This window comes from Corvus cornix, chromosome 19, assembly GCF_000738735.6.
Source record: "Corvus cornix cornix isolate S_Up_H32 chromosome 19, ASM73873v5, whole genome shotgun sequence".
Taxonomy (NCBI): Eukaryota; Metazoa; Chordata; class Aves; order Passeriformes; family Corvidae; genus Corvus; species Corvus cornix.
Genome location: NC_046348.1, coordinates 9,996,437 through 10,021,345, shown reverse-complemented (window position 1 = coordinate 10,021,345; position 24,909 = coordinate 9,996,437). Strand labels below are relative to the sequence as shown.

Below are 24,909 nucleotides of genomic sequence, written 5' to 3'. Positions count from 1 at the left end.
ACATCTCCAGCCCCATCCTCAGCTGACCACTTTCCAGCCCTGCGCTGTTCTCAGCCGCTGCCTTCCTTAAAACGCTGGTCTGAGAGCAAAACCCCCGTCCCTGTGGAGGAGAGGAATTCCAAAGGGAGTGGCTGGGACTGCTCCAGGGCTGCATCTGAGCTGCTCCAAGGACTGGGCTCTGCAGCCCTTCGGGAAGCCCTGGCTCCCCGCCGCGCTCCCTGCGGCACCAAGGCAGCAGCCAGGGTTTCTCCAGCATTTCCATGCTTTTGATATTTAAGGCGAGAATGCCGTGACTTTTTCCAGGCTCTTCTTTCACACGGAAGGTTTCCAAGCCACACGTGAGACTGGGAAGCTCCAATCCTGACAGGAAATGAAAGCTGCTCCCGGAGAGCTGGCACAGGACAGGTGGATTCTGTCCCATCCCTGCAAGTGAGGGGGATGCTCCGTGTGCCCCCCGGCCCTGCCACTGCCCCTCAGGGCTGCCCACAGCAGGAACTGCTTCCCCAGTGATGGGTCACTGGATTCTTGAGGAAATCACTGGACACAAATCCAGCCCCATCAGGAGCAGGGAGGCAGCAAACCAGGGCAGATTTGGGGCATTTGCATCTGAGGGGCACAGCTGGAGCTGGGCTAGAGCCGCCCCTTCCCTCCCCAGCCCCCTTTCTTTCTTCTTCCCCCTGTAAAGAGTAGAAAAATACACAGTGTTAAAAAATATACAGTGTTAAGAGTACAACAGGACTTTATTATAGGAATTACTATTAAACATCTTTAAGAAAAAAATCACGTATGGAAATAAATTCTAAAATAGCCACACTCACAAACATCACAGATCAGTTTGTTTTGTTCTTTTTAAACCTTTTTTGTAGAGAAATGATACAAACATCACTGAGAGTTGTACATTTTTATGTAAGAAATGCATTTTGGCTCCCAAGCCGGGTTTGTGGCCTTTCCACTCCTTAGACCTGACTTTTTGTTTTTTACAGGACACATAAACAACCCCTCTCCCTCTCCATTAAAATGATACTTTGTGCCTCCAAGATATTTTGACACGGCTACAGAGTGACATCATCCAGAGGCTGTGCCTGGCCTGGGATGTTTAAGGGCAACTTGTTGGGTGGTGGTGGCCAAGACGTGCCCAGGGCCCTGTGCCAGCTCACAGCCCCCGGCCACCCTTCCTTGCTGTCCCTTTCTCAAGGCTCAGTGGGAGCAGAGGGTGCCGGGCACCTCGGGGATGTGCTCAGGCAGAAGGCAGAGGCAGCTGCTGGTCTGGGACTGCTCCACCAGCAAACCTTGGCTGGGTTACAGAGGTGACTCGGGACGTGTCACTTAACGAGCAGGCTGAGAGGAGGGACAGTGTCCCCTCTTTTCCCCGGCTGCTGCTGAAGCCAGCGGTGCAGCAGGACTGAGCTGTGGCCCTGTGCCAGCCTCCCAGGAGAGCTCAGCCCATCCCCGCAGCCACGGCACAACCCAGCCCGTCCTCAAACCCTGCACGGCAGGTGCTGCGAGAGCCGGGGCCGGGCCAGCCCTCCTGCCAGCACCTCCTCGTCTGGGAGAGCAGAATTCCCTTCCCGCCCGTTGGTGCTTCCTGCGCTCATGGAAACTTCGCTGGGACTGAAGCCCTCAGTAGCTAAGAGGCGCTGGAACGGTGACAAGCTGATCCGCTTCCAAGTTTGATTTTCTTCCAAATATGCAGAGCTGGGAAGGAGTAACGGCAGCCTCCTACGGCCCCCAGGGCCAGCAGAGGGTAGGGAAGGAGCCCCTCCTTCTCTCCACCACCCTCAGAATGAAAGTCCCACCCAGGGACTAAAGGATTTTCCGTTCCCCAATTCACCCTTAGCCCCTTGCACCCTGAGGCAGGTGCTCCTCCAGACCCACATCCTACCCTGGGCAGGGCAGAGCAGCCCAGGACATCCTGTGCCCTTCCAGCACCTCCTGACAGCCAGGCACACTATCAGGAGCAGGGGTGCTGCCCATGGTGTGGGACAGCCAGCGTGGTTGGGATGGCCCTAACCTGTCACTCACTGGGCTGCCAGGACTCAGGACACGCTCCTCAATCCAAAGGAGTGGACACCAAAACTGGTATGGGCTGGGTGGGGTGGGAATTTTGATGCTTTGATTTTAGGAACCCAAAGCTTGCTGGCATCCCAGGGTGCTCCAAGCCCAGTGCATCCTGCCCTGGTCCTTGGCACCCCAGAACTTGTCTGAGTACTGGTGCTGCGGGAGAGCCCTGTCTGTGCTATGGAGACATCACCCAGACCAGACCCTGCAGCCCCGGACACCTGGAAGCAGCCCTGCCCCTGGCCAGGAGCCAGGAGAAAGTGAAGCTCACGGGATGCCCCCGATCCCCACCACGGCTGCGAGGGGACGACAGCAGCGCTCAACAGGTGCAGCAGCTGCAGCGCTCGCGGGGGAGGAAATCTTGGCGTCCACTTCAAAGGCACGCGAGCTCCGTTGGGATTGAAGAGGAGCCTGTCGGGAGCCAGCGCCTGCAATGGGGACTTTTGTTACCAAACCCTGCGGAGAGGCAGGGAAAACACTTGCGTGAGTGTTTGATGGCTGGGGCTTCTGCGTCTGCCGCCTTCGCAGCTCCAATCCTGCAACATTTGTGCTGGTTGGCGGGAGCCAGAGAGTGAAACAGGCACGTCTAGAGCCACCTCCTGCATTTGGCAGGGAACGTTGTGCCGATAAAGGAGAAGAAAATGTGCTGGCGGGAGCGAATTCTGACTTTACGCTCGTCACTCATTACTTACACAGCAGAGGAATTTGTTTATGTAATTATTTTTAGCCTGACAGCATCTCCCCGAGCTGCAGGATTCCGGTGCTGCGAGAACGAGGAAGGGGCTCTGCTCCTGCCCCGCACCAAACCCAGCAGTGCCCCCAAGCCCCTGTACAGCCTCTCGTACTGAAAACACCTCCACCAGCCCTGCCAACCCCCGGCTTGGGCTTTGCCTCTTACCTACAGCGGGGGCATCCCTGGAGCTCCCAGGCTCCAGGACCACCCCCAGCACCCCACACCCGGCGGGACATGTCCTGCTCCATCAGTGAGGGTTAAACCGGTGTGAAATCCAGCCCTTGGTGCTGCCCTGTGGCGGCACAAAGCGTCCCAACTTCAAGGCAGTTGTAGCAATGCCGAAGGCAAAGGTTTAATTCAAAGTGAAACGCCTAGGAAAAGAAGGCCTTTCCTTTATAAACAATTTATATTATTTGACTATTACCTGATCTGAATCTCTGCTCATTACTCCTAGCAATAATAGACAACGGCTGTTAGCTTCCCTTTCTCACGTGGCTTTTGTTCCGGTGTGCGCAGAGTAAAGTTACATCAGACCACTACAGATATGTTCAGGAGTGCTCCGGCCAAGCAGACCCCACGTGTGAATGGATCCTCGTTAGTACGACTGATTTCATTCCTCCTGCGCCGCCGCCTGGGCCGAGAGAGCAGGCGGGGCTGCTCTTCCCCTGCCCGAGCTCCACTGGCTCCTCCGCAGCCGCTCGCAGCAGCTGCCTGCTTTTTTTCCTTTTTTTTTTTTCCTTTTTGGCTGATTTGCTCGATAGGAAAAGTTGTTTTCAAACCACTGGTAAGAAAACATTGTGCCTCACTTCAATACTTGTACTTCAGAGGAGTACAGCAGCAGAGGGGGAACAACCAAAATCTGGGTGATTTGTTGGGTGGGTTTTTCCTTTTCCAGCCATCTCCTGATGAAGCCTCGTGCACATCCTGTGCCAGCAAGAAACCCCAGTGCTGGGACCTGCAGGGAGGGGAAGGGGAGGGAAGGAGAACAGCATGTGCTCAGCCTCAGCCACACAGTGACAGCACCAGGGGCTCTCCCAGCCATGGCACCCATGGCCACTGATGGGGCCTGTCCCCACCAGGACACACTCTGGACACAGCCCAAAGCACGTGGCCCCTCCTCCAGCCAGGCTGGATCATTCACACAGAAGTTATCATCCATCCCCAGGTGCCTCTCACCGTTTACTGCCCTTCCTTCGGCGTCTCCTCCTCCTCCTGGAGCTGCTGCCGCCGTGCTTGGAAATCTTCATCTGAAAGGCAGAGGCAGGCGGGGGCTGTAGCCACCTCCACACCAGGACACCACTGCACCTCAGTCCCAGCTCCAGGAGGAGCCCCAGGGGAGGCAGCCCAGCTTTCCCCAGGGCAGGGATTTCCTTGCTCAGAGAGAGAATTCCCAGTGGGACTTGGGGAGTTTCTACCAGAACTCGCCTGAGAACACTGGACGGAGGTTTTGGCCCACAGGGGCATTTCTGCCAGGCGCTCACACCTGAGCCAGCCCTGGGGTGATCTGGGGCCAGGCACCACGGCAGCCAGCACAGCACACCCAGCACAGCATTCCTTACCATAGGCATGTCCTTCCACATCGTCGAGAAGATTTGCCGTGGAAGCCGCCGTCCCCATCCTGCGCCCTCCGCTAAGGAAAACCGGCTGTGGAGCCAGGATGTGGCCGTGGCACCACCATCACCCTTCCCAGCCCACGCTCCAGCCACAGAGCTGCCCTTGGGGAACCCCCAGGAGCACCCAAGTGAGGCCCCCCTGCCCCACAGCTCCCCAGCCCCTTTCAGGATACACCTGGTGCTTCAGCAAGTGTTTTCTTTTTGATTTCCTCATCTTTGTCTTCTCAGAGAAGGCTCTGGCGAGTTCAAACAGCTTCTTGCGTGTGGCTGGAAGGAAGCAGCCAGGTGAGGGTCTCACCCAAAAACCCTTCCCAAAGCTGCCACGGGCAATGGGAAGGAGATGGGCAGGGCCAGGGGTGTGAGAGCCACCCACACCCTGGCACCCTGTGGTGATGCCCTGGGTTTGCCAGATTCGGAGAGGGAGACAGGGACACCTTGGTCCCTGGCAGGAGGTGCTGGTCTTTTACCCTTTTGCTGGGGTTTTCACGGTCTTCCTCACCCACCCCTCCCAGTGTCACCCCTGCCTGCAGCCCAGCTCAGGCTGCCCAAGGACCTCGGTCTAGTTTGTGGTGGCAAAAGCAGGCTGTGACTTCCCAGAGAAAAGGATGAGTTTGGAAGAGTGCCAGGTACTGCTGCCATCTCCCCCTGCCCACCCCACTCCCAGCTGCCCTCCAGCCCTGCCAGGCATCCCGCTGCCAGCACGGGGCCTGCACACTGACTCACATTTTCCCATGTGTTTCAATTTGTCTCGGAATAAGGCATCGTCGGACACGGCACCGCCGGCCTCGTTGGTTACAGAGGGAGCTACGTCACCTGGAAGGCAAACACCTGGTCACCTGGAGTGCGTGTATGGTGAGGGGGGGCTCAGGACAAGTCACTCCCATGACCCAGTTCCAGCACCAGCAAAGGGCAGAGCTGGGAGAGAGCAGGTGGGACGAGAGCACTGGCACGTGGGGCTGGCTCTGGATGGGGACACAACCCCTGGGACCGGGGGTGCAGAGACAAGGACCAGAGACCCGCAGAGCCACGTCCCTGTTCCCCGGGTCCGTGAGCCCAGCTGGAGCCCTGCCAGGCTGCCCAGCCCCTGCGACTTGCCCGACCCTGCACAGGGCCATCGACAGACACCAGCTCTAATTCTGACTCTGGGCAGCTGCTCTGCTCCCGAGGTTAATCAGGATTACCCGGGAACAGTCATTATGCCTCCAGGCACAATCCTCTGCTCCAGCTCGGCCATGGGAGGGCAGGGATGGATGGAGGCAGGATGCAGGAGCACCTCCACGTGGGGAGGGCAGGAGCACCCAACCCCATCACCCACCAGCTCCTCTCCTGTGCTGGGAGGGCAGCAGGGAGGGATCAGCCAGTTTCCTCCCTCCACAGGCACTCTGGAGGCAGCTGGGCAGAGGGATGGGAATGCAGGGGCTGTGGGGGATCCTGCTGCGGAGAGACAATGCTCCCGTGTGTCTTGGAAGTTACCTGATAAAACGGAGGAGAAACCAAAGTCGTTGCTGACAGCAACACTGGTCGACTTGGATTTTTTGGACTCGTATTTCAATCGATCTGAAAAAGAAAAAATGCAGCGCCCGCTCGATCAGACCCTCGAGGCAGAGCACATGGCTCCACTCCCCTCTCCCCTCACGGCCCCGTGGCTGCCGAGGGACAGGCTGGTGGCAAGGGAGGGAGCTGGGGCTTTGCTTCAGCACAGCGACCACAAGCACTTCGGTGGGAGCCCGCAGCAGCAGAGGAACTGCCCACCCACCACAAGCACATGACGAGCACACCCGTGGTTTTCCTGCCACCTGCAGTGATGGTGCTGCCAGGACCCTGCAAAGCACCAGCGACACCTCTGAGGGAGCTGGGCCCTTGGCCAGAAGGCTCAGAAGGAGGGAAGGGCAGCTCTGTGCTCAGTGGCAGTAAAACCATCCACACCCAAGCCCTTCCCGTGGCACTGGACGAACAACCAGCTCACTGGGAAGGAGTGTGGTGACAGGGAAGGAGCAATCATGGCAAAACTGCTCTCCAATTCAGGCCTGCCAGCACCTGGAGAGGGTGCACAGCTGTGGAGGGCTCAGGGGGCATTTTCAAAGCCCCTTGCTATGGATTCTGCTGGGCTCTGCCACACGTGCTGCAGAGGGGTGGGCAGGGGGAGGAGAGCAGGAGGCTGGGCATGTGGGCAGCTCGGACCACCAGCCTGGCCCCATCCTGCACTGGCTCTGCTTTGGCACAAGCCCTGATCCCACGGGCAGGGCAGTGCTGCCAGCAGCCAGTGTCACAGCAGGGTACACACCCAAAAAGCAGAAGTTTCTGAAGGCACTTTTCACCTCTCTCCAGGGCAAGGAGGAAATCCCGGTTCCTCTGGAGCTCCTTCATGAACTCTTCATTCTGCAGGAAGAGCGCGATGCGCTCGTCCTCCAGGTACTGCTTCCACCGCCGCTCCTGCTCCAGGGAGCCCTGGCCCCGAGGGACGAGCCCCCGTGGCACGGGCTGCCGGCAGCCGTGGGAGCCCTGCGGAGGCAAACATGGCACAGGTTGGGTGGTGATCTCGGGGGTCCCTGCAGCAGCACCTCGGGCTGAGCTCGGCCTTCTGCCCCTCTGTTACAGCGCAGCTCCCCCAGCCCCGATGGCCACCGACTGCTGCTCCCCAGAGGGGTCCCTCTCTCCTCTGCCCCACAGCCCAGGGCACTGCCCTCAAAAAGGACAAAGGGGGACAGGGCACCACCGCCTCTGCCCCTTGGGAAGGGGGACAGGGTGGAGGGGATGGACATCCCATGGGTCAAACTTTTGGAGCTCCTTTTGCAGAGCACAGGCTGGCACAGATTAACTCTAAACGATGTGGTTGTGCCACGGCAGAACCTGGTGTGGAGGTAAGAGAAGGGTCTCAGCAGCATCGCTGCTTTATCTCCCTTCTCCAAAGAGCAGAGTCTGCAATGTCCCGCTGACAAACATCCCTGCACGAGGCACGTGACGCCTCGCACCTGGGGAGCAGCACAGCCGCACGCTGCAGCACAGCCTCATCCCTGCCTACAAGATTTATCTGATTTGTAGCTGCTCCCAGAGAGCCATAAAAAGCAAAAGCACACAATTACTGGGGAAAGAAAAGGGCAGCTGCTCTTCTCCTCCCCCTGAGCCCAAATGAATTGGCATGCTCCTATTCCCAGAAAGGTAATAGAGCCCGTGAAGCTCAACTTGCAGGGCAATCATTCATGAAAACGTGGCAGGCTGCCTTTGGAGACGAAAAGGGAGGGAGGATCAGGGTGCCTGCAGGCCCCCCAGCCCCTCACCATGGCAGGAGGGTGCTGGACCCATTTAGGGGTTCCTGTGTTAGCAAAAGGCCAAGGGATGCCCCAAACTGTGGCTTGCCTGGAGTTGAGCTGGGTGCCCAGCATGTGTTGGGGCTGTTTGTTCCCCGTGGGATGCTGCTGGCACGCAAACCTTGTGGCTTAAAACCACCATGGAGTACACGTGGACTCTGATTTCCCAGGGGCAAATCCACTGGCTTGCACTAGGTTTCCCACCCAAATTCCACTGCAGCAGCCCTCAAGTGCCCTGGCAGTGCTGCTCTCCTTAGGAGCATTACTGGTCCTGCTGCTCCTCACCAGGGCAGTGGGCAAGATTTTCAAATAATTGAAAATATAAGGTGCTTATGGCAAGTGGCATTTCTGGCACTAATCATTGGGATAATGGCAGGAAAAAAACCAAAGCCTCGCTGAGAGATCTTTGACACCTTGCCCACTTCAGTCTCTTGAACAGGACACGCTCCAAAACTTTCGGTTTAGTGCACACCTGGTACCCAGATGCTTCCAGAGTGCTGATGCTGCAAGCTCAGGGTGGCTGAGGACTGGGATGGTGCTCCACACCACCTCACGGAGCCAGGCTGGAAGGGGTGGCCGAGCCTCACCTGTGTGCCGGCCGTCTGCTGGGGCAGGATGCGCAGGAAGTCCTCGGGGAGGTTGCCCAGGAGCGGCGGGTTCCAGTTCCTGTAGTGCGCGGGCGCCGCGGCGCTGCCAGGGCCTGGCACGTCCGTCCTGCGGGGCAAGCACAGGCAGCACCTCTGGCGAGGGAGAAACCCACCAACACCTGCCATGGCAGCGGGGCACAGGGCCTGGCACAGCAGTGCCTGGCACAGCAGAGCCTGCTCAGCTCCACCAGTGGTCCCGGGAACCAGGAAACCCCAGCACATCCCCGAATGTGCAGCGTTAGCATCAGCTCTGGAGAGCAAAAGGCTTTCCTAAAGCGTTTGGAATCTTTGGGAGCTGCATTTCAAGCCTTGCCCTGCAACTCTGCACGCTGGGCTTTCCTTCTCCTCCTTGTTTCACTCAGACTCCCAAAACCCAGCCCGGTGGAGCCCCAGCACTGCAGGGATTTGCTTACGGAACTGACAAATGCCTCTCACCAGATGCCACAGCCAGCCTCCACAGAGGGCAGGGGCTGGCACACAGGTGCCCGGGGCTCACACTTGCTGTCCCCAGCCCCACACCTACAGCCAGAGCGGTGCTGCCAGGGGGACAAGTGAAGCCAGCCGAGGTGTGCGGTGAGGAGCCGGCGCGGGGCCCGGCCACCCAGCACCTGGTGTTTTCCAGTGGAGGCGAGCGCTCCCCGCCCCCAGGAGCTGATTTTTGCCATTCCACATGCTGCCGGAGCGGCTTTCCGGCCCCTCAGCTGTTCGTGTTTTAAGCCCTCACAGGGATTTTTGAGCCAGCTGTGAGCTTCATTCATCTCCCTTGGCTTTGTCTCACTCGACCCTATAACGAACTGGGGCCAGACGGTGTGCCAGGGCCAGCTGAGGGCAGCCTGCCCCCCGTGTGCTGGCACAGGGTGCCCCAGGAGCGGGAGCTGTGCGGGGCTGGGGCTCACCTGGGCGGGGGGGTGGGCGGTGCACGGGGGTAGCGGCTGCCCAAGGCCTGGCTCTCGTAGGCGGGAGGGGAGTACACAGGAGGGGGCTCCTCGTCTGAGCTGTCCGGCTCCAGGGTCCGCTCCAAGATCTGCAGGGTGAGAGGATGGGGTGAGGGCAGGACAGGGAAATGCTCCGCAGCGGGCCAGGGCCCCACGTGCAGCAGCAAAGCAGGGATGGCACGGGTTGAATGCTGCTGCAGAGAGGACGGGCAACCTCCTGGCACTGGACCTCCTGCATCCAGCAGGGTTTGGTGGAGTTTGAAGGTGCTGCTTTCAAGGGAAGAAGGAGCTATCCTTGGATGCACACAACCCTGGGGAGTCTTTCTGACAGCAGCAGAAGGGTCTCTGTTGGGTTTTGGGATGAGAGAGAGGTGGGAGAGCACTTTGGCTTCAGCCTGAAGCTCTGCCCAAGACAATCTTGGGTGCAGCAGCCTGGCTGAACCGGGCACTCAAACCTCTGCCTGCCTGCAGCAGTCGAGCAGCACTGTGCCCAGGCAGGAGGAGGCAGGATGAGACTGAGGTGCCCACTCACGGTGAGCCGGCTGTGGAAGCCAGAGCCCAGCAGAGGATGTCCACGCAGGTTACCTCGGGGGGGATGCTGTCCTCCGAGTCCGAGCTGTCGTCACAGCCGCTGCCGTCCAGGTTCATCTGCAGGAGCTGGTCGATGGTGGCGTCCACGGCGCCGTTGTTGGCTCTCAAGACACACTCGATTATGTCGTAGTCCATGTTGGGGAACATGGTCTTGAAGTCCTCCATGGCCTGGTTGAACTCCAGGCGCCGCACCTGCCTGGCGGGGCGGCTGTTGTTGAGCTCCTGGGCGGAGGAGCCGCCGCGGGAGCCGCCGTTGCTGCTGCTCCGGCGGAAGAGGCTCGTCATGGCGGGGCGGCTGCGGGGGCTCGGCGCCCACGGTCCCGGCTGTGCCCGTGCCCCTCCTCACGGGGGGCTGCCCCTCCTGCCAGCCGGGACCATGGGTGGGCGGCGGGGCTCCCGCTCCCCGCGGCCGGCGGCTCCGCGCGTCAGCCCCCGGCGCACGGCAGCATCCTCCCACCTGCGGAGGGGACACGGGACAAAGTCACCCACGGGACAGCACGCAGAGGCTCCCTCGTCTCAACAGGGGACATTCGGTTCCATCCCACCCATCCCTGCGGGACTGTGCCATCCCCCGCAGCGGGCGCGGCACACCGGAACGTGGATGTGCCGTGCCGGGAGCTGTACCAACAAAATGCAAGGCAAGAAAAATGGCATTACTTCCACTGCTGAAGGCTGCCCAGATTTAACGTTTCCAGGTTTGACATGTATTTATAAACACAGCAAAATCACTCTTTAAAATAAAACATGGAGTCGGCTCAGAGAGTGTCAGAGCAGGGGGCTAAAATGCTCTGCAGCACGGCAAATCGACCCTTTGGAAAAGCCAACAAATCCAAGATTAACATTCACTTTAAAACCATAAACAGATTATACAGCTACTGCTTCTCGTTTGAAAATGCAGGGCCAAATTCAGTTCTGGATTAACTCCACTGTTTGAAACAGAATTACCCCAGGAACACTTTTGATCCATAATATCATTTTCAAAGGCTTTTTCCTAAGCAGCAGGCAGAGAGGTCAGGATAACTGTCCCTAAATGGTATTTAATGCAGAAGAACGTGCCAAGCACATTTCTTAGCAAAATGGCATAATCAGATTCCAAGCCATTAAGAGGAGCAGTCACCTCTGAAGGTCACCCAGGCTCTCCCCTGCCCAGCAAGACCGTGTGTGACAGCCATGTCCCCAGTGCTCGGCCCCTGTGCCAGCCCACAGCCCTGAGCTGCTCCAAGGGGTTTCCAGGGGCTCCCAGAGGCTGCTGAGAGTGAAACACACTTGTAAAACATGGAGAGCTCAGCAGGAACTTGGGGAGAAGTTCACTTTTTGCCACGCTCCTTAACCCCCAACTTCATCCCCAGGGACAGCACTGCTCTGGCTTGGTACCAGAGGAATCACGGGGATGATTCCTGCTCCAGGCACGCTCTGCTCTCCTTCCCTGGCTTTTTTGTAATCCTGGAAGCATTTGCATTTGGATGCACTACAACAGCAGCCCCGTGCAAACACCAGCACCCAATCAGTTGCTGCACCTCGGTCCCCGGGCTGACGATGGTGCCAGGGGCCATCCAGTGCCACCTTCCCGTGGCATTTGCTCCCACGCAGGACAGGACCCGTACAAAAGAAGCAGGAGAATCGCTGTCAGGCACAAGGGGCCATTTCCAAACAGCACTGGGAGCCCCCAGCTTGCTCCTGCTCACTAATAATATCCATTTAACTGGTCACTCAGCCAGGAACTGTCTCCATCCCAGTAATTCTCAGTCCCCAGGATCTGCTCCAGCTTGCCAGGAGCCAGGCATGGAGCAGCACTGTGCGAGTGAAGCAGGAACAATTCCGACAGCTCTGCCCGGCTCTATTCACTGAGGACAAATAAATCCGCTGGAGTCAATTAATAAAACACTGCTGCTTGGTTCCTCCTCCGCTCCCCTGACTCATTCCCAGCAAAGAGCCGGCATTGTTCACACCTCTGGAATTATACTTTAATTGCAATATTGCATGGCTGGTTTAGTCACGTATTAAATTGAGTTGTAACACATTCACAGGGTACACACCTCCTTACGAGATTTGGCTACTCCAAGAGGATGGAGAACGAGCCTGCACACCCACGGGGACACAGCTTATACTGGATACACTGCAAACACACACACAATGCACATATGGGCATGAGAGTTTCTGTGGAGAACTGTTGGCTCAGCAATGCTGTGCCAGCCCATAAACCTCAAACAGCAAAATCAGCCCTCAAAATCAGGCTGGAAATCCCCAGATCTCTATAAAGTAACCAAAGTACCTGTGGCTGGGGAATCTCTGTCCCAGCATTTGACCTTTGAGTGTGTATTTAACATCTCCCCTGCAACCACGAGGGCCATGGCTGTGCCAGGCACTGGCAATCCCCCTGCCAGCCCTTTGGGCTCCTGTTGCCAACACTGACTCTGGGGAGGTGTTAGTCAACACTGCACGAGAGGGACAACTCCCTGGAAGTGCTGGGTAGTGTGATTGAGCACAGCAACGTGCAGAGCCACGGAAATCTTCTGGTCAGAAGACCAACAAAATTAGGGATGGGAACAAGACATTTATACACCAGAAAGGCTCTGCTGCACATCTGGCTTCAAACAGTCCCAAGGGAATGTGTTGGGACATTCCCTGCTGCGAAGGTGCAGCTGAAGGTGCTGCAGGTGCTGTGGCACAGACCAGGGCAGTTCATGTGCCCTGAAGGCTTTTAAACCTATTTTTTTCAAAGTCCTGCTGCTCATCCAGAGAAGTGCAAATCACTACATCAGCATGAGTTAAAATCCAGGGAAAAGCAAGTGGTCCTGTTGGCAGGAGTTGATTTAAAAGATCAACAGGTAGCTGTATTCCGAGGATCCTCCCCAGTTCCTGCATGTCTGCAGCAGCGTCTTCAGGTGAGCAGTGAGGACAGCAGCCAGACCTCTGTGACAGCTGGGGAAGGGGCTCAACATGTTCCTGGCCCTTATTTCTGTGATGTCAGTGAGGGCCTGGGAAGATGCCAGGAAAAACAAAATCCTTTGGATTTCCCAAAAAGGAAAGAAGAAGTTGGTGTCTGCAGCCCATGTGCGGGCACAGGCGCACTTGGGGCACAGGCTGGGCTCCTCTTCCCCTCGTGCCCCATTTGCAGAGTGAGGCTGTGATGACTCTTATGGCTGCTGCCTGATCAACTTTCTCCCTGTCCGACAATAGCTCCTGCCCTGTTATCCTGCAAAAAGGACCCTGAATGCTGTTATTCATTCACCAAACCCAGGCACAGGCATAATCCTTCGCCCTTCTGCTGTTCCATCACAGGAGGAGCTTAAAGGCTTTGCAAGCTCCTGGTCCATGTGTCCCTGTCCCACAGGTCACAGAGAGCAGCCAGTCAGCAGCGGGGACACTGGTGTGCCTGGCACCATCCCCGTGCCCCACCAGCCCTGGCAGCACAGGATAAATCCTCCTGTCCTGGCTCACCCCAGCTGAGCCGCCTCCACATCCAGCAGTGGTGGCTGTGCTGGCACTGACCTGTACCACGGAGAAAGTGCCATGTGACATCCCAGTGCCAGGCTGGGGCCAGGCACAGAGCCAGCACTGGGTTAGGAAGGGCTGCCAGGATGCCACATCCACACCAGCTTTTATCCAAGTGCTTTCATGCCCTGGGACAGGGCTGGCACTGAAAATGCTGTGTTTTGGTGTCACTGCGTAGCCAGGACAGCACAGGACACTTTCCCACACACCTGCATGACTGCTGTCTCACTGCACACTGTTCTCAGGCATTGGCACACCTTTGGCTGCAGCTCCTGCCCTTAGGTCACCCCTCAAAACCACAAAATACAACCAAACACAAGCTGGCTTTGGGAGGCAGGTCCCCTCTGCCCGCCCAGGGGTTCACCCTGCTCTTCTCCCACCCAAGCTGCCAATGACTTGCACAATTCAGATCCACCCTCACCAGAGCCAAGAACGAGACCAGAGCCAGGAGAACGCCTCAGTCAGGCTCCTGGGGAGGGATAATGCTCACAGCCTGGGAGGCACATCCTCCTGTGCTCCTGGCATCCCTCCTGGGCACGGCTGCTCTCACCCAGCCCCTGAGCAGGCACTCGGTACCTCCCAGAAATGGGCTCTTCCCATGGAGGGATGGCCCGAGGGGAAGCTCTGGGAGCAGGCACGGTGTAAAGAGGAGGCTGCCAGCCCTCAGCTGCCTGGGAAGAGCAGCTGGATAATCCCGGGGGTCGGTCAGACCGGTAATGTCGTGCTGGAAGCAGCAGTTGCTCGGCTCTGCGAGGAGCACAGCCCAACCGGAGGAGCCAGCAGCTGGAAAAGCACTGGGACTGATCGCTTGCAGCCCTCTCTGCTCAGGGAAGAGCCTTGGCACCAAGTGCAAACGAGAATATTCCCTTCCCCAGTGTCTGCTGCAGCTCAGACAGCAGATGGGATTGCTCAAACACTGCCCAGCCCCTTCTCCCCTGCTATTGCCACGCTGTGTTCATAGATCACCCCTGAAAACACGCTGGAGCTGGGACCCCGCCCTGCAGCCAGCATGGGGGTGACACCACCAACTGCTGGGTCCCTCCAGCCCTGCACTCCCCAACCCTCAGGCCACTCATCCCGTGGTGGCTGCAAGCCCAGGCCTCTGGTGCCTCAGCTGGGGATGCACAGCAGATGTGCAGAAGCCTTTCCATGAACAGGATTATTTGGAGACAACGGCTGACAGCCCCCCCAGTTTCTGGAGGGAAGACTCTTGGAAGAAGTCTCAAAACTTAGGGATGTTAAGCCAGAAATAATGGCTCTGTCCAGAGCAGATGTGCTGAGTTCTGCTGCAGCCAGGCCCCTGCAAAGAGATTGCTCAATGTGGGAACGAGAAGTCTGGGAACGTGACTGCTTGGCAGCTACAGGTGTGATTATAACAGGACTGAAATTGGGATGAAAAGTAAATGATCAGGAACAGAAATTGTTATTCTCTACCACCAAACATGCCAAGGATGTGCAGGATGGGTCCCTACCAGTCTCTCCTAAATCCTCTTGTCACCTTCCTCTCTGCCTCAGGGGATGCTGTGCACCCCTCCTGGGCCTGCAGCCTGGGAAAATTGCTCCGAGCAAATCCTTTTTCATGGAAACAAATAAGCACCTGAGGATCTCCTTTAATACTTGTTCTACCGCATATTCAAATGGCTGGGTTTAAGCCCTTTTCAAAAGCAAAAGCAATCAGGGAGGCGAGCACAAGTAAGCCCTGCTTGGGAACCTGTGCAGCACGTACCTCTCTGCAACAGGAAATTCCCCTCTTGGCTCCACAGCAAGTGCGGAGGAACCGGGAGAGCCATGGAGTGATCCCAAGCCCAACGCGGCACCGTCAGCATTCCTGCCCAGGCGCTCTCAACCGACTGCTTTACTGGGGAGCCCACGGACACGGCAGCACTCTGAACACTCAATATCCACGTTTCAGAGCTGCAGTGGCTGCCGCTGCCTCGGGGCACCCACTGCTCTCCCACCACGGCCGGCCATGCCCTCCTCCTGGACAGATTTATAGGAGCCCTTTGTGAGCCGACCAGATTTCAGCCCTCCACAGCACCCAGCTGGATCCTAAAACAACAACACTCTGATAAAACTGGGGGGGACACACTCAGCTGGGACCACAGAGCCAGGCAGGGCTGCACCGGGGACCCCTCACACAGCACCCAGAGCACCCACCTTCCCCCTGCCAGTGCCGGGATGCAGCGGGATCTGCAGGGCTGCCAGGGGGTCCTGGTGCCCCCAGTCCCCTGTGCCAAGCGAGGCAGAGCCACCCCCCTGCCCCTCGGCATTGTGCAGCGCTAATCCCTGGCTTTCACACGTTTTCCACGGCAGGACCACAGCCCCCGCCCCAAACTAAGCCCACATTAATGAGGTAGCACTAGATCCTCATCCAAAAGTCGCCTGCCTTGCGAGGCCGCCTTGCACTGGTTTCATTGAAGGTAATTTGATCTTGGTAGGACGACATTCCTAAAATAGTTGAGGGAATTCAAACATGAAATAAGGTTTCCAGGAAGGGATTAAAAAAAAAATAGGTCAAGCAAGTGTGAGCGATTAAAGTGACCCAGCATCCCTTTGTACGGTTTAACTGCGACTCTGTTCAACTCTATCTTGCACCAACATGTAATAAATTAGATCCAAGAGGCTGCCCAAAGCAGAGAGGCTGATATAAGATTATTCCAGGAGGTGGCTGGAGTCGGTGACCTTTCCTCCCCTGGCTTTCACCGCCGACATCAAACACACACGGCCCAGCTGAACGATCGGCTCAGAGCTTTGGAACGGCGCACGCGACCGCGCCACGGCCGGATGCCAGCACTGCCTCCGTCCCACGGGACGGCCCTGCGCCCATCCCAAACTTTCTGCCTCAGTTTACCCATCCCAAGGCTGGCAGGAGGGAAGCCCAGGCACCCCTGTGGCCGCTGGTGTCCCCCCAGTGCTGGCCACAGTCGCCATGCAAAGCCCTAGCGCCATATGTCACGCAAACCCATCCTTAACTGCTTATCCCTCTTCTCCCTTTGTGCTCCCAGCTCGGCACAAAAGCGCCGGGAAGCAGCTGGGAGTGAAAGAAAATAAAAATTCCTGTGGAGACAAAGGTGTGTGGCATTCCCTGGGGACTGGGCTCAGGGCAGGGCATGTGGAGGACTCGCTGCTGGGCAATTTTTGGGTTAGGTTTGGGCAGTGAGTGATAAAGGGGAGTGGGGGAACATGAACCCAGGCTGGGGGCAGGGCCAACCCCGCTCCCTGGATAATTAGTGTGGCTGATTCCAATTGCTAATTTGCCATTATAGGTCAAGAGTCACGGAAATTAAAGGATGGGAGGGAAAAAGGAAGAAAAAGCCTGAGTAAAGGCAGTTCCTTCCCCTCCATCTCTCTGCATAGCAGGAACATACTGGATCAGGCTGGGCTGACTCTGCCCCAGGCTGGTGCAGAGCATCTCTGCAGGATTTGGCCCTGGGCATCCCACAAAGGCAGGGACAGGCAGGGACAGGCAGGGACAGGCAGGGACAGGCAGGGACAGGCAGGGGCAGGCAGGGACAGGCAGGGGCAGGCGGTGCAGACCAGGCCCAGCCTCCAGCATCTCCGGTGGCTGCTCTCCTGCCATCAGGGTTTAAGGGCCAGCACTCACTGTGCAAAGGAAAAATCCTGTATTGATTCACCCGAAGCTCTGGAGCACAGACCGCACGAGTTTCTATGGAAACAGAATTAGTGGAGTAAAACTCTCCCTGCCGGCACACGGTGAATTATTCACCAGGACAGGGCCCTGGGCAGAGGGGCTGCTGAGAAGATTTAAAGGTGATCACAGAGTGGCTGCTGTGATCCCCCTTCCCTGGGGGACCCAACCACAACCAGAGAGAACGAAAGGCCCTGGGTTTCCACACCATGTGCGTGGTGGGAAGGTCCTGCACCTCCCTCACTGTGTCCACAGCCTCTGGGGTCCCCAGGGACAGAACAAGGGCTTCCCGCCTCGCTTCCCCCACTCCCAGCCCCTTGCACCACAGCATGGCAGTAATACATGGCACAAAGTGTCACTGCCTGATGTCCACCTGGCATGCACCGGCCACCCTGTGGTCAGCCATCCCTGGCACCCAGGATGAGCCTGTGAGGGCAGGACCGGCCGCAGCCCCGCTCATCCCACAGAGCCTCTCAGCACCGTGCTCACCACTGCGAGCCAAGAGCCAGGGAAGAAAGGGACTAATTAAGTCACAAACAGAGGAGGGTTTTTTTATGAGTCACTAAGCCATATGGCTGATGCAAGCTATCCCGGGAAAGTGCCGAGCCAACAATCCAGCGCTGCTGTACCCTCGTTGTCCTGGGACACGGTGTCACACTGTAATTGCGCCAGGCTTTTGTCCTCCCTCGTGCCGGGTGACATTGCTCAGCAGAGGAGAACCTGCTTGAAAGGCTACACCTCACCAGGGACAGGTATTTAATTAAGGCCCTACATCAGACCCCTCCTGCCAACCAGCACAGGCTGCTCCATCCCGGCACAACCCGGACTGTGGGGCGGAGAAAAGCCCTGAAAGGAGGAATGTTGAGATTGCTCCGTCACAGCACATCACAGAAATCACACGGGACACTAACCTGGATTTGAAGCCAGGCCAAGGCTCAGAGAAGCTCTCAGTCTCCTCAGCAGCAGAGTCACCCCTGCGCCAGCACAGCCGTGTTCTGGGTGGCAAAGGGACCAGGCCCTGAGCAGTGGCTCTGCTCCTTGCCCCTTTGCCACGTGCTGGACCCAGCCACCACAACGGGTCACATTCTTCTTCAAAATCCCATCTTGCTTCTCTTTCATTATTTTTAAGTTTGCATTACTAATTCAGGTACATCCCATCCCAGCTGATTTGCACTGATCGTGGTAATCACCAGCCAGGGAGGTTAAAAGCCACCAGGATTTCAGAAGTAACAGTTTAGGCTCCAGGAGCTGGGAATCCTCCCCAAAGACTGTCCCCCATCCCCACTGCTGCCTTACAGCCCCAGCACATGATCCCAGTGACCCATCTCCATCAGCAGAGCTCCAGCCACCGTTCTCTCCATTTTCTGGAGACTATCTCCCTATTTTCCCCCGCTCAGCCCTGCTTTCCTACGCCAAGGACAGCGGCCAGGCTCCATCCCGGAGTGTTTGTGTGCCCATCTGCGTGTGCCTTCCCTGGGGAAGAGAGAGCGAGGGCAGGGATCGACCAGCTGTCAGGCAGAAGGAAGAAATACCACTTCCAGGAGTCAGAGCTCATTTCCCAGCAATAAAAGCAGGCTGCAAAAAAGTACCACTAATGGGAATGCACATCCCACACCACTCCAGCCACCGATAGCAAAGTACCCAGGGGCTGTAGCTTGGAAAAATAAAAGCCATCAACAAGGCTCGGTTTTAAGCAGCACAGCTGTAGACTAGGCCCAGATCAGGGCATAAAGGATCTGCCATTCCCCACACAGGATTATTCCTGTGGATGATGCCTTCCACGTGCCAACCTCGGCTCCTGGCTCCGAGTTATGGCTCCTCCAGCAGATAGAAAAGAAAACCTTACTGCTTCCTTCCAGGGAGGGGAATAGCTCAGATCAGCATCCGCCCTTAACTGCTCCACTCTCCATCTTCCTCAGCCCCGTTATCCCCACTCCACACACACACTGCTCTGGGGACCTGAGGAAGAGCCAGAGTCTCCAGTGCTTGTAAATGCCACCTAGAAAGGAAGACCTGAAGAGTTTGTGCTTCCTGGAGTTAATTGTGGGTGGATGTCATCTCCTTTCCCATCTATTCTCGGTGTGCTTTGGTGAGGAGGGTCCTCATCACTGCATAGGCAGCCTGCCTTCCCTCTGCCAGGCTCACACCCTCTGAGCAGGGGTGTGAGACAGCTCTACCTCCCCAAAACAACCCCCGGAGATCCCGGCAGACCCCAGGGACCAGCCGGGGGACAGCTCCTGCAAGGCAGTTACTCTGGGTTTTAAGACACACTTGTTTGTTTGTTTGTCGCTGAGCAACAGAGAGGATGGAAAAAATATCAATGTCATATTGTCACCTATGAGTCACAGCTCAGCACGGGTCGAGATGCCCCGGTTCTGCTGCCACCGAGCACGGGGAGACGGAAAAGGGCGTGAGGCACCCCAAAAGCAGCTCACTCCCCCTCTCTCTGCCTGTCAGGCCCTGCCCCGACACCTTCCCCATCCCCACAGATGGGGGGGACTCGAGTGGCCTGGGCACATCAGTGGCCTGGGGACATCGGTGGCCCAGGGACAACTTTGCGAGCCCTGGAAGTCGAGGCAGGAATTTGCATTCCTATTTGCATTACCTAATTGCGCCTGCGGGTTTCCTGGGGCAGCGGCTGGCTCTGGTTTCCATGGCAGGTTTTGTGCAGACCTGGAGAACCGAGGGAGGCACAAAGGGGCCACAATGGACCTGCCACTCACCCGCATCAAAGGCGGCCGGCGGGGCGGGCCGGGGGCACCGCGGACGGGGCACCGCAGCCTGTCCCCCCGGCACCGCCAGCACCGGGGCACCCCCGGGGCAGGGCGAGCGGGTGGCTGGTGGCCGACGCGCGGGGACACCCGCGGTACCAGCGGTGGGGGACACGCCGCTGGTGAGGCTGCTTGACGGAGGAGTGGAGCCGCAGCCGCTTGTCGCCCAGAGGCAGCAGCTGCTCCGCGCCCGTCGGAAGTGGTGCAAGAGCTGGACCCAGATGTTCCCCCTGTTCTCATTTCCTGTTATTTTCAGCCAGCTTTCCACCCAACTGGGTGGGTGGCTTTGTCCTTCCAACTTCTCTCTCCATTCAGGGACCGTCTCGCTCGCTGCTGTGCCCACCCAGCGCCCGTGCTGACCCCAGGGAACTGGCAGAACAGCCAAACCCTGGTCCCCACACCATTGCTGCAAGCCCAGTGCCACCGAGCAGCAGTGAGGATCCAGCCAGTGTCCCTCCATCACTCTGGCCATGGTGACAGAGATGTTGCCACCACAGCCACGGCACAGAGGGACCCATCTCTACCTCACACACCTGTGAGGAGCTCTGTGCTATTATTTCAATTTTTTTTCCGTATTTTACAGTTATCAATTACCATCCCCACCATCACCTTGTGCTGCCCCAAAGCCTCCCGGCTCTGACCACAAGCACCCCACAGGCGAGTGCACCCACAGTGTTAGGGCAGCAGCCCCCTCCCCACAGGTCCCACTCCAGGATTTTACCCTCACAGCACAGACCCTGACCATGAATGGCCCTCCGGATCCCCTCCTGGCTATCCCACTCTGAATGCCAGCAGCCACAGCATGTCTGGTTATCTGTGCCCCCGCAGAGGGTGTTGCTGCAGGCAGATAAGCACCAGCACTCACTATCATGCTGCTGTTCCCAGGGCTCAGGGAACCACAGCACGGACGCCATGGCAAAGCTGCTCGGCCATGCCACCAACACGGTCAGGTGTCGGTGTGCTTTGTTCGTTTTTTTCTCATTGAAAGCTCATTTTCAATAAAATGCTGGAAAAGTCAAAGCCTTCCCAGGAACTCTGTGGCTGGGAAGAGGACGGGCACCTTTGACGGAAACAATTTTGGCTATCAGATGCTCTGGCACCAGGGATGGGCTGTTGACAGCCAGGGACTGGTGCACAAGGCTCTGCCAGCATGAGGCACATCCTCACCACAGGGTGGTTGGATAACCAACCACCCACCTGTGGGAAAGGCCACAAGTGCACAACTACCAGGAGGTGATGGCAGGGTCTCCTCTGCTATGACAACCACCAAAAGCTTCCCACTACCACCACCAGCACCAGCACCAGCCAATCTCCACTCCCAGAGGGCTCCCCTGGGGTCTCATTGCCCCAGTGCTGCACTCCTGCTGAGCACTTCCACAGGAAAACCTCTGTGAAAACCACAAAAAGCTTCTCAGCGGAGCAGATGCCGCTTCAGCCTGTGTTCTTAGAGATGGAGGAGGAGGAGGAGGATGTGTGGAAAGCCACAGCTTCCCCAGCCGCGGGGCAGCCCCGCCAGCAAAGCCCCAGCGGCAGCCTCCGGGGTCAGCCCAGGATGGTGGTTCTCTCGTGGAAATCCTTACGGCTCCAGCCCCCGTGTTTGTTGTCAGTGGCAGCAGCAGGAGGAGGTGTGAGGAGGAGGTGCGACTCCACTGCTTTTTAAGAAAATAATAAAAAAAGAGCCTTTCCAACCCGCCTGAGAGACAGTGCAGGAGAGCACTGCTCTGAGTGGTGACTTGCACTTGACTTCTTCTCCATCGCTGTCTGTCCACAACCCACTGGCAGCAATTTTGGCGCTGGATGGGAACCCCAGGTGAGGATCAGCCTGGCAGGATGGTGCCCTCCATCCTTATGGAGGATGTGATATGTGGCTGAGCTGGGCACCCTGTCGGGGGCTCACAAATAACCCTGGTCACCCAGGAGGTGACCACCACTGCTGTGGCAACCCGGGGCCCCGCCAATTCCTGCAGCAAGCCATGACCCATCCGGCAGGGATGGCAGGGATGGCGGGGATGGTGGGGTGTGAAGTGTGCTGCTCCATGAAGGCGGCGGAGGAGACAGGGACGATGTCCAGCAGCAGGAACCCACCAAACCCGCAGCGCACGGAGGGGTCACGCTCGGGGACCGGCGATGCTCCGGGGCTGAGCGGGACGCGGGTGCTGCCCCACGGCAGAGTCTGCCGGCCCGCGCCCGGCCCCAGGCGGGGAAGGCACCCTTGGCCCCACGCCGGCCCACGGGCTCCGCACGCGGGACCCTCCCGAGCCCGGCGCAGGCCCGCGGCGGAGCCGAGCAGCCGGAGCAGCGGCGGGGCCGTGCCGGGGCTGCGGCCCCCAGCGCTCCGCTCCGGCCCGGCTCCGGAGGGGCGGCCGAGCGGCCGCAACAGGCGCGGCCCCGGCCCCGGCCCCGGCCCCGGCCCCGGCCCCGGCCCCGCCGCCGCTCCGCCCGGGCCCCGGTGGAGGCCGAGCCGGCGGCGCCCCCGCTCCCCCCCAGCCCCGGTGGGGCCCGCGCGGCTCCGGGCCCGACCCGCGCAGGCCGAGCGGCACCGCCCGCCCCAGCCCAGCTCAGCCCAGCCCGGCTCGGCTCGGCCCGGCCCGGCCCGGCCCGGCCCGGCGCACAAAGAGCCCCGGCCCGCCCCCCCTTACCGGCGGTCGGCGCCGCGCTGCGGGGGCGGCGGCGGGCGGCTCCAGTCACGCCGGGAACCATGGAAAGGAGCCGGGACGGGAGACGTACGTGGCGGGCGGGCGGGGGCGGCCGTGCCCGGCAGCGGGGGGCGGCGCGGCGGGGCCGGGGCCGGGGCCGGGCCGGGCCGGGGGGGCGCGGGGAGCGGGGCCGAGCGGGGCCGCGCCGAGAGGCTGAGGGGGCGGGGGTGCGCGGGGCCCCCCGGGACTGCTGTGTCCCCCCGGGACTGCTGTGTCTCCCCCGGGACTGCTGTGTCCCCCCCGGGCCGGAGTCCCCCCTTGCGGCGCGCGGAGCTCGATTCGGCCCGGCCGGCGGCATCGAGGGGCGGCACCGCCCGCGCCCCGCCGCCAGCCGAGGTGAGACAGCCCTGGTCGGGGTCCCCCCGTTGTCCCCAGGATTCCCCAACGCCTCCAGCCCTGGGGTCGGCACCTCCGGCCCTGAGTGGCCTGGGGGCCAGTGTGGAGGGAGCAGCATCCCCTGGATGGATGGATGGATGGATGGATGGATGGATGGACGGATCCCAGCTCTCCAGGCTGGCTCTCAGCCTCTTCCACACCTTTGGAGTGTCCCAGGCTCCTGGAGCCCGGACCTCCAGTCCCGTGGTAAGGAAGAGGAGACAGCACTGCTGCCCCACAGCTGAACATCCCAGACGGGTTATAACCAAGCATCACTTGGAGCAGACAGAAAACAGCCGTCCCCGTACAGCACGCTCTGGCTGACAGCTCAGGACGGGAAAGCGATCTCGTCTTACAAATTACAGGAGCCCGTTTACACTGGGCAAACACTTCCCGTTCCACAGAGACCAGAGACCGCGAACGGCAGCAGGTCAGAGCCTCCACTTCCCTCGTGGCTCTCCAAACCTTCCAGACGTGCTGCGGGAAGAACTCCACACATCTGGGCACCACGGCCTCCCCCAGCACCCTGCCACAGCCAGAGACTGCTCGGGTGCACAGCTGTGGGTGCTGGAGCCTGAGCACATGTGTGGGATGGTCCAGAGCTCTCACAGGACAGCTCTTCGTGCTGAGATTTGTCCCATTCCATCGTTTCATCTGTGTCTGGGAGCTGAGCGATCCTGGGTAAAGATCTGGAAGGCTCTGACAGGGAACAGAGCAAGAGTGGAAATACTGGAGGCAAACCTTCGGTTTTCAGCGCGTACCGAACATGTGCCACATCATTCTCTTCCCCAAGTTAGCGCAGATCAGACTCTTCCGAGGCACAGCGCCTTGCAGTGAGCTTTGGTGGCTGCAATCTCCTCCTAATCCAGGCTTGTTTCAGGGAAAACAGGCAATTTTACATCCCTTTGATATGGGTCTTAGCTGCTAATGATGCTAGGAGGTAAAAAGAAATGGGCATAGAAATACACAACTATGAAGAATTAAAATAGTGAATTTAATTCAGCCAATTCCAACAAAACTGGTAATTCCCTGGAAAACAAACCTTGCACAGAAAACACAGAACAGAAATGGTTTTGTCATGACAGCTGGTGAGAACAACTGGGTGAAAAGGTGAATGGAATATTTCTGACTTCTCTGGAAAACAAAATGTTTCACGCATCCTGAAAATGCCCTATTTTTTACTAAATGGGTCGGTTTGCGAGGCAGTGATTGTAAAGGCTCTGCAAGGAAAGCACACGTCTGTGCTCTGACACAACCAGTGACTGCAGATGCCAAACGTCTGGTTTCTAAAAAACCCTGATGCTTCCCTAAAGGAAAAGCTGGGACTTCTAAAAATCATAGAAACATGGAATGGTTTGGGCTGGAAGGGAACCTCAAAGCTCATCTCATTCTAAGACCTCACCAAGAGCAGGGACACATTCCACTAGACTAGCCCAGAAACCTGAAGAACGACAACAAAAATATCTATTATTTTTAAGAATCATAAGCCTGGCTTGCCCAGTGGTCCTGGTTTTGGCTTCGGGGTGATGCAGAGTCGGATGAAACGGTGCGAGGCTGTGGCCAGGCGCGTGGAGGGAGCTGGCTGGACAGCCTAGCTCAGCTCCTCCAGCACTGAAATACTCTTTCCAAACCAATACCAAAAAAGGTTTGTTTCTAGGTCAGGACCTCAGCACTCAATTTTAACCAGGGGCTGACAGTCCAATCTGAACACAGCTGTAAAATGGATTCGCGGGAGAAGCTTTGGCATTCCTTTTGTAATTAGAAAACAGCCACTGAGCTGTGTGCCTTTAAAGGTGAAAGCTATTCTTGACATAAAAATTAGCACGTAGTTCCTCTGACATCCCTTGGCTGCTGCGCTGGGAGCTGTGAGCGAACAATCCAAAGATAAGCAAGAAATATAAACATGCTGAATTATACAAATACGTAGAAGGGGATCAGGTTTAATTTATTTTATTCTCTGACAGACAAAGAGATTTATTTTTACACTTTTTCTCCTAAAAAGCACTGGTTAAAAGGTCCACTTAAGCACTGAAACCTC

General features: G+C 58.0%; 1 protein-coding gene across 3 annotated transcripts; it reads right to left on the bottom strand.

Moving 5' to 3' along the window:
• Positions 1–714: 714 nt before the first annotated feature.
• CUEDC1 (CUE domain containing 1) lies at positions 715–22,536 on the bottom strand. 3 transcript variants are annotated; one of them, XR_005603407.1, is made up of 12 exons: positions 22,440–22,536; positions 9,880–10,342; positions 9,256–9,383; positions 8,300–8,426; positions 6,723–6,906; positions 5,878–5,961; positions 5,128–5,217; positions 4,578–4,671; positions 4,351–4,409; positions 3,968–4,038; positions 3,216–3,746; positions 715–2,486 (listed from the first exon to the last, which is right to left on the bottom strand). XR_005603407.1 is itself a non-coding variant. In XM_039562999.1 (11 exons), exons 2-10 carry the CDS (start codon positions 10,168–10,170, stop codon positions 3,971–3,973), a joined length of 1,125 nt encoding a protein of 374 aa, XP_039418933.1. In that variant the 5' UTR covers positions 10,171–10,342; positions 22,440–22,536; the 3' UTR covers positions 715–3,746; positions 3,968–3,970. The 3 variants fall into 3 exon arrangements, 2 of the variants coding, with proteins under 2 accessions (XP_039418933.1, XP_039418934.1); XM_039562999.1 differs by having other exon boundaries at positions 715–3,746; XM_039563000.1 differs by lacking the exon at positions 22,440–22,536 and having other exon boundaries at positions 715–3,746; positions 9,880–12,476.
• Positions 22,537–24,909: the final 2,373 nt, after the last annotated feature.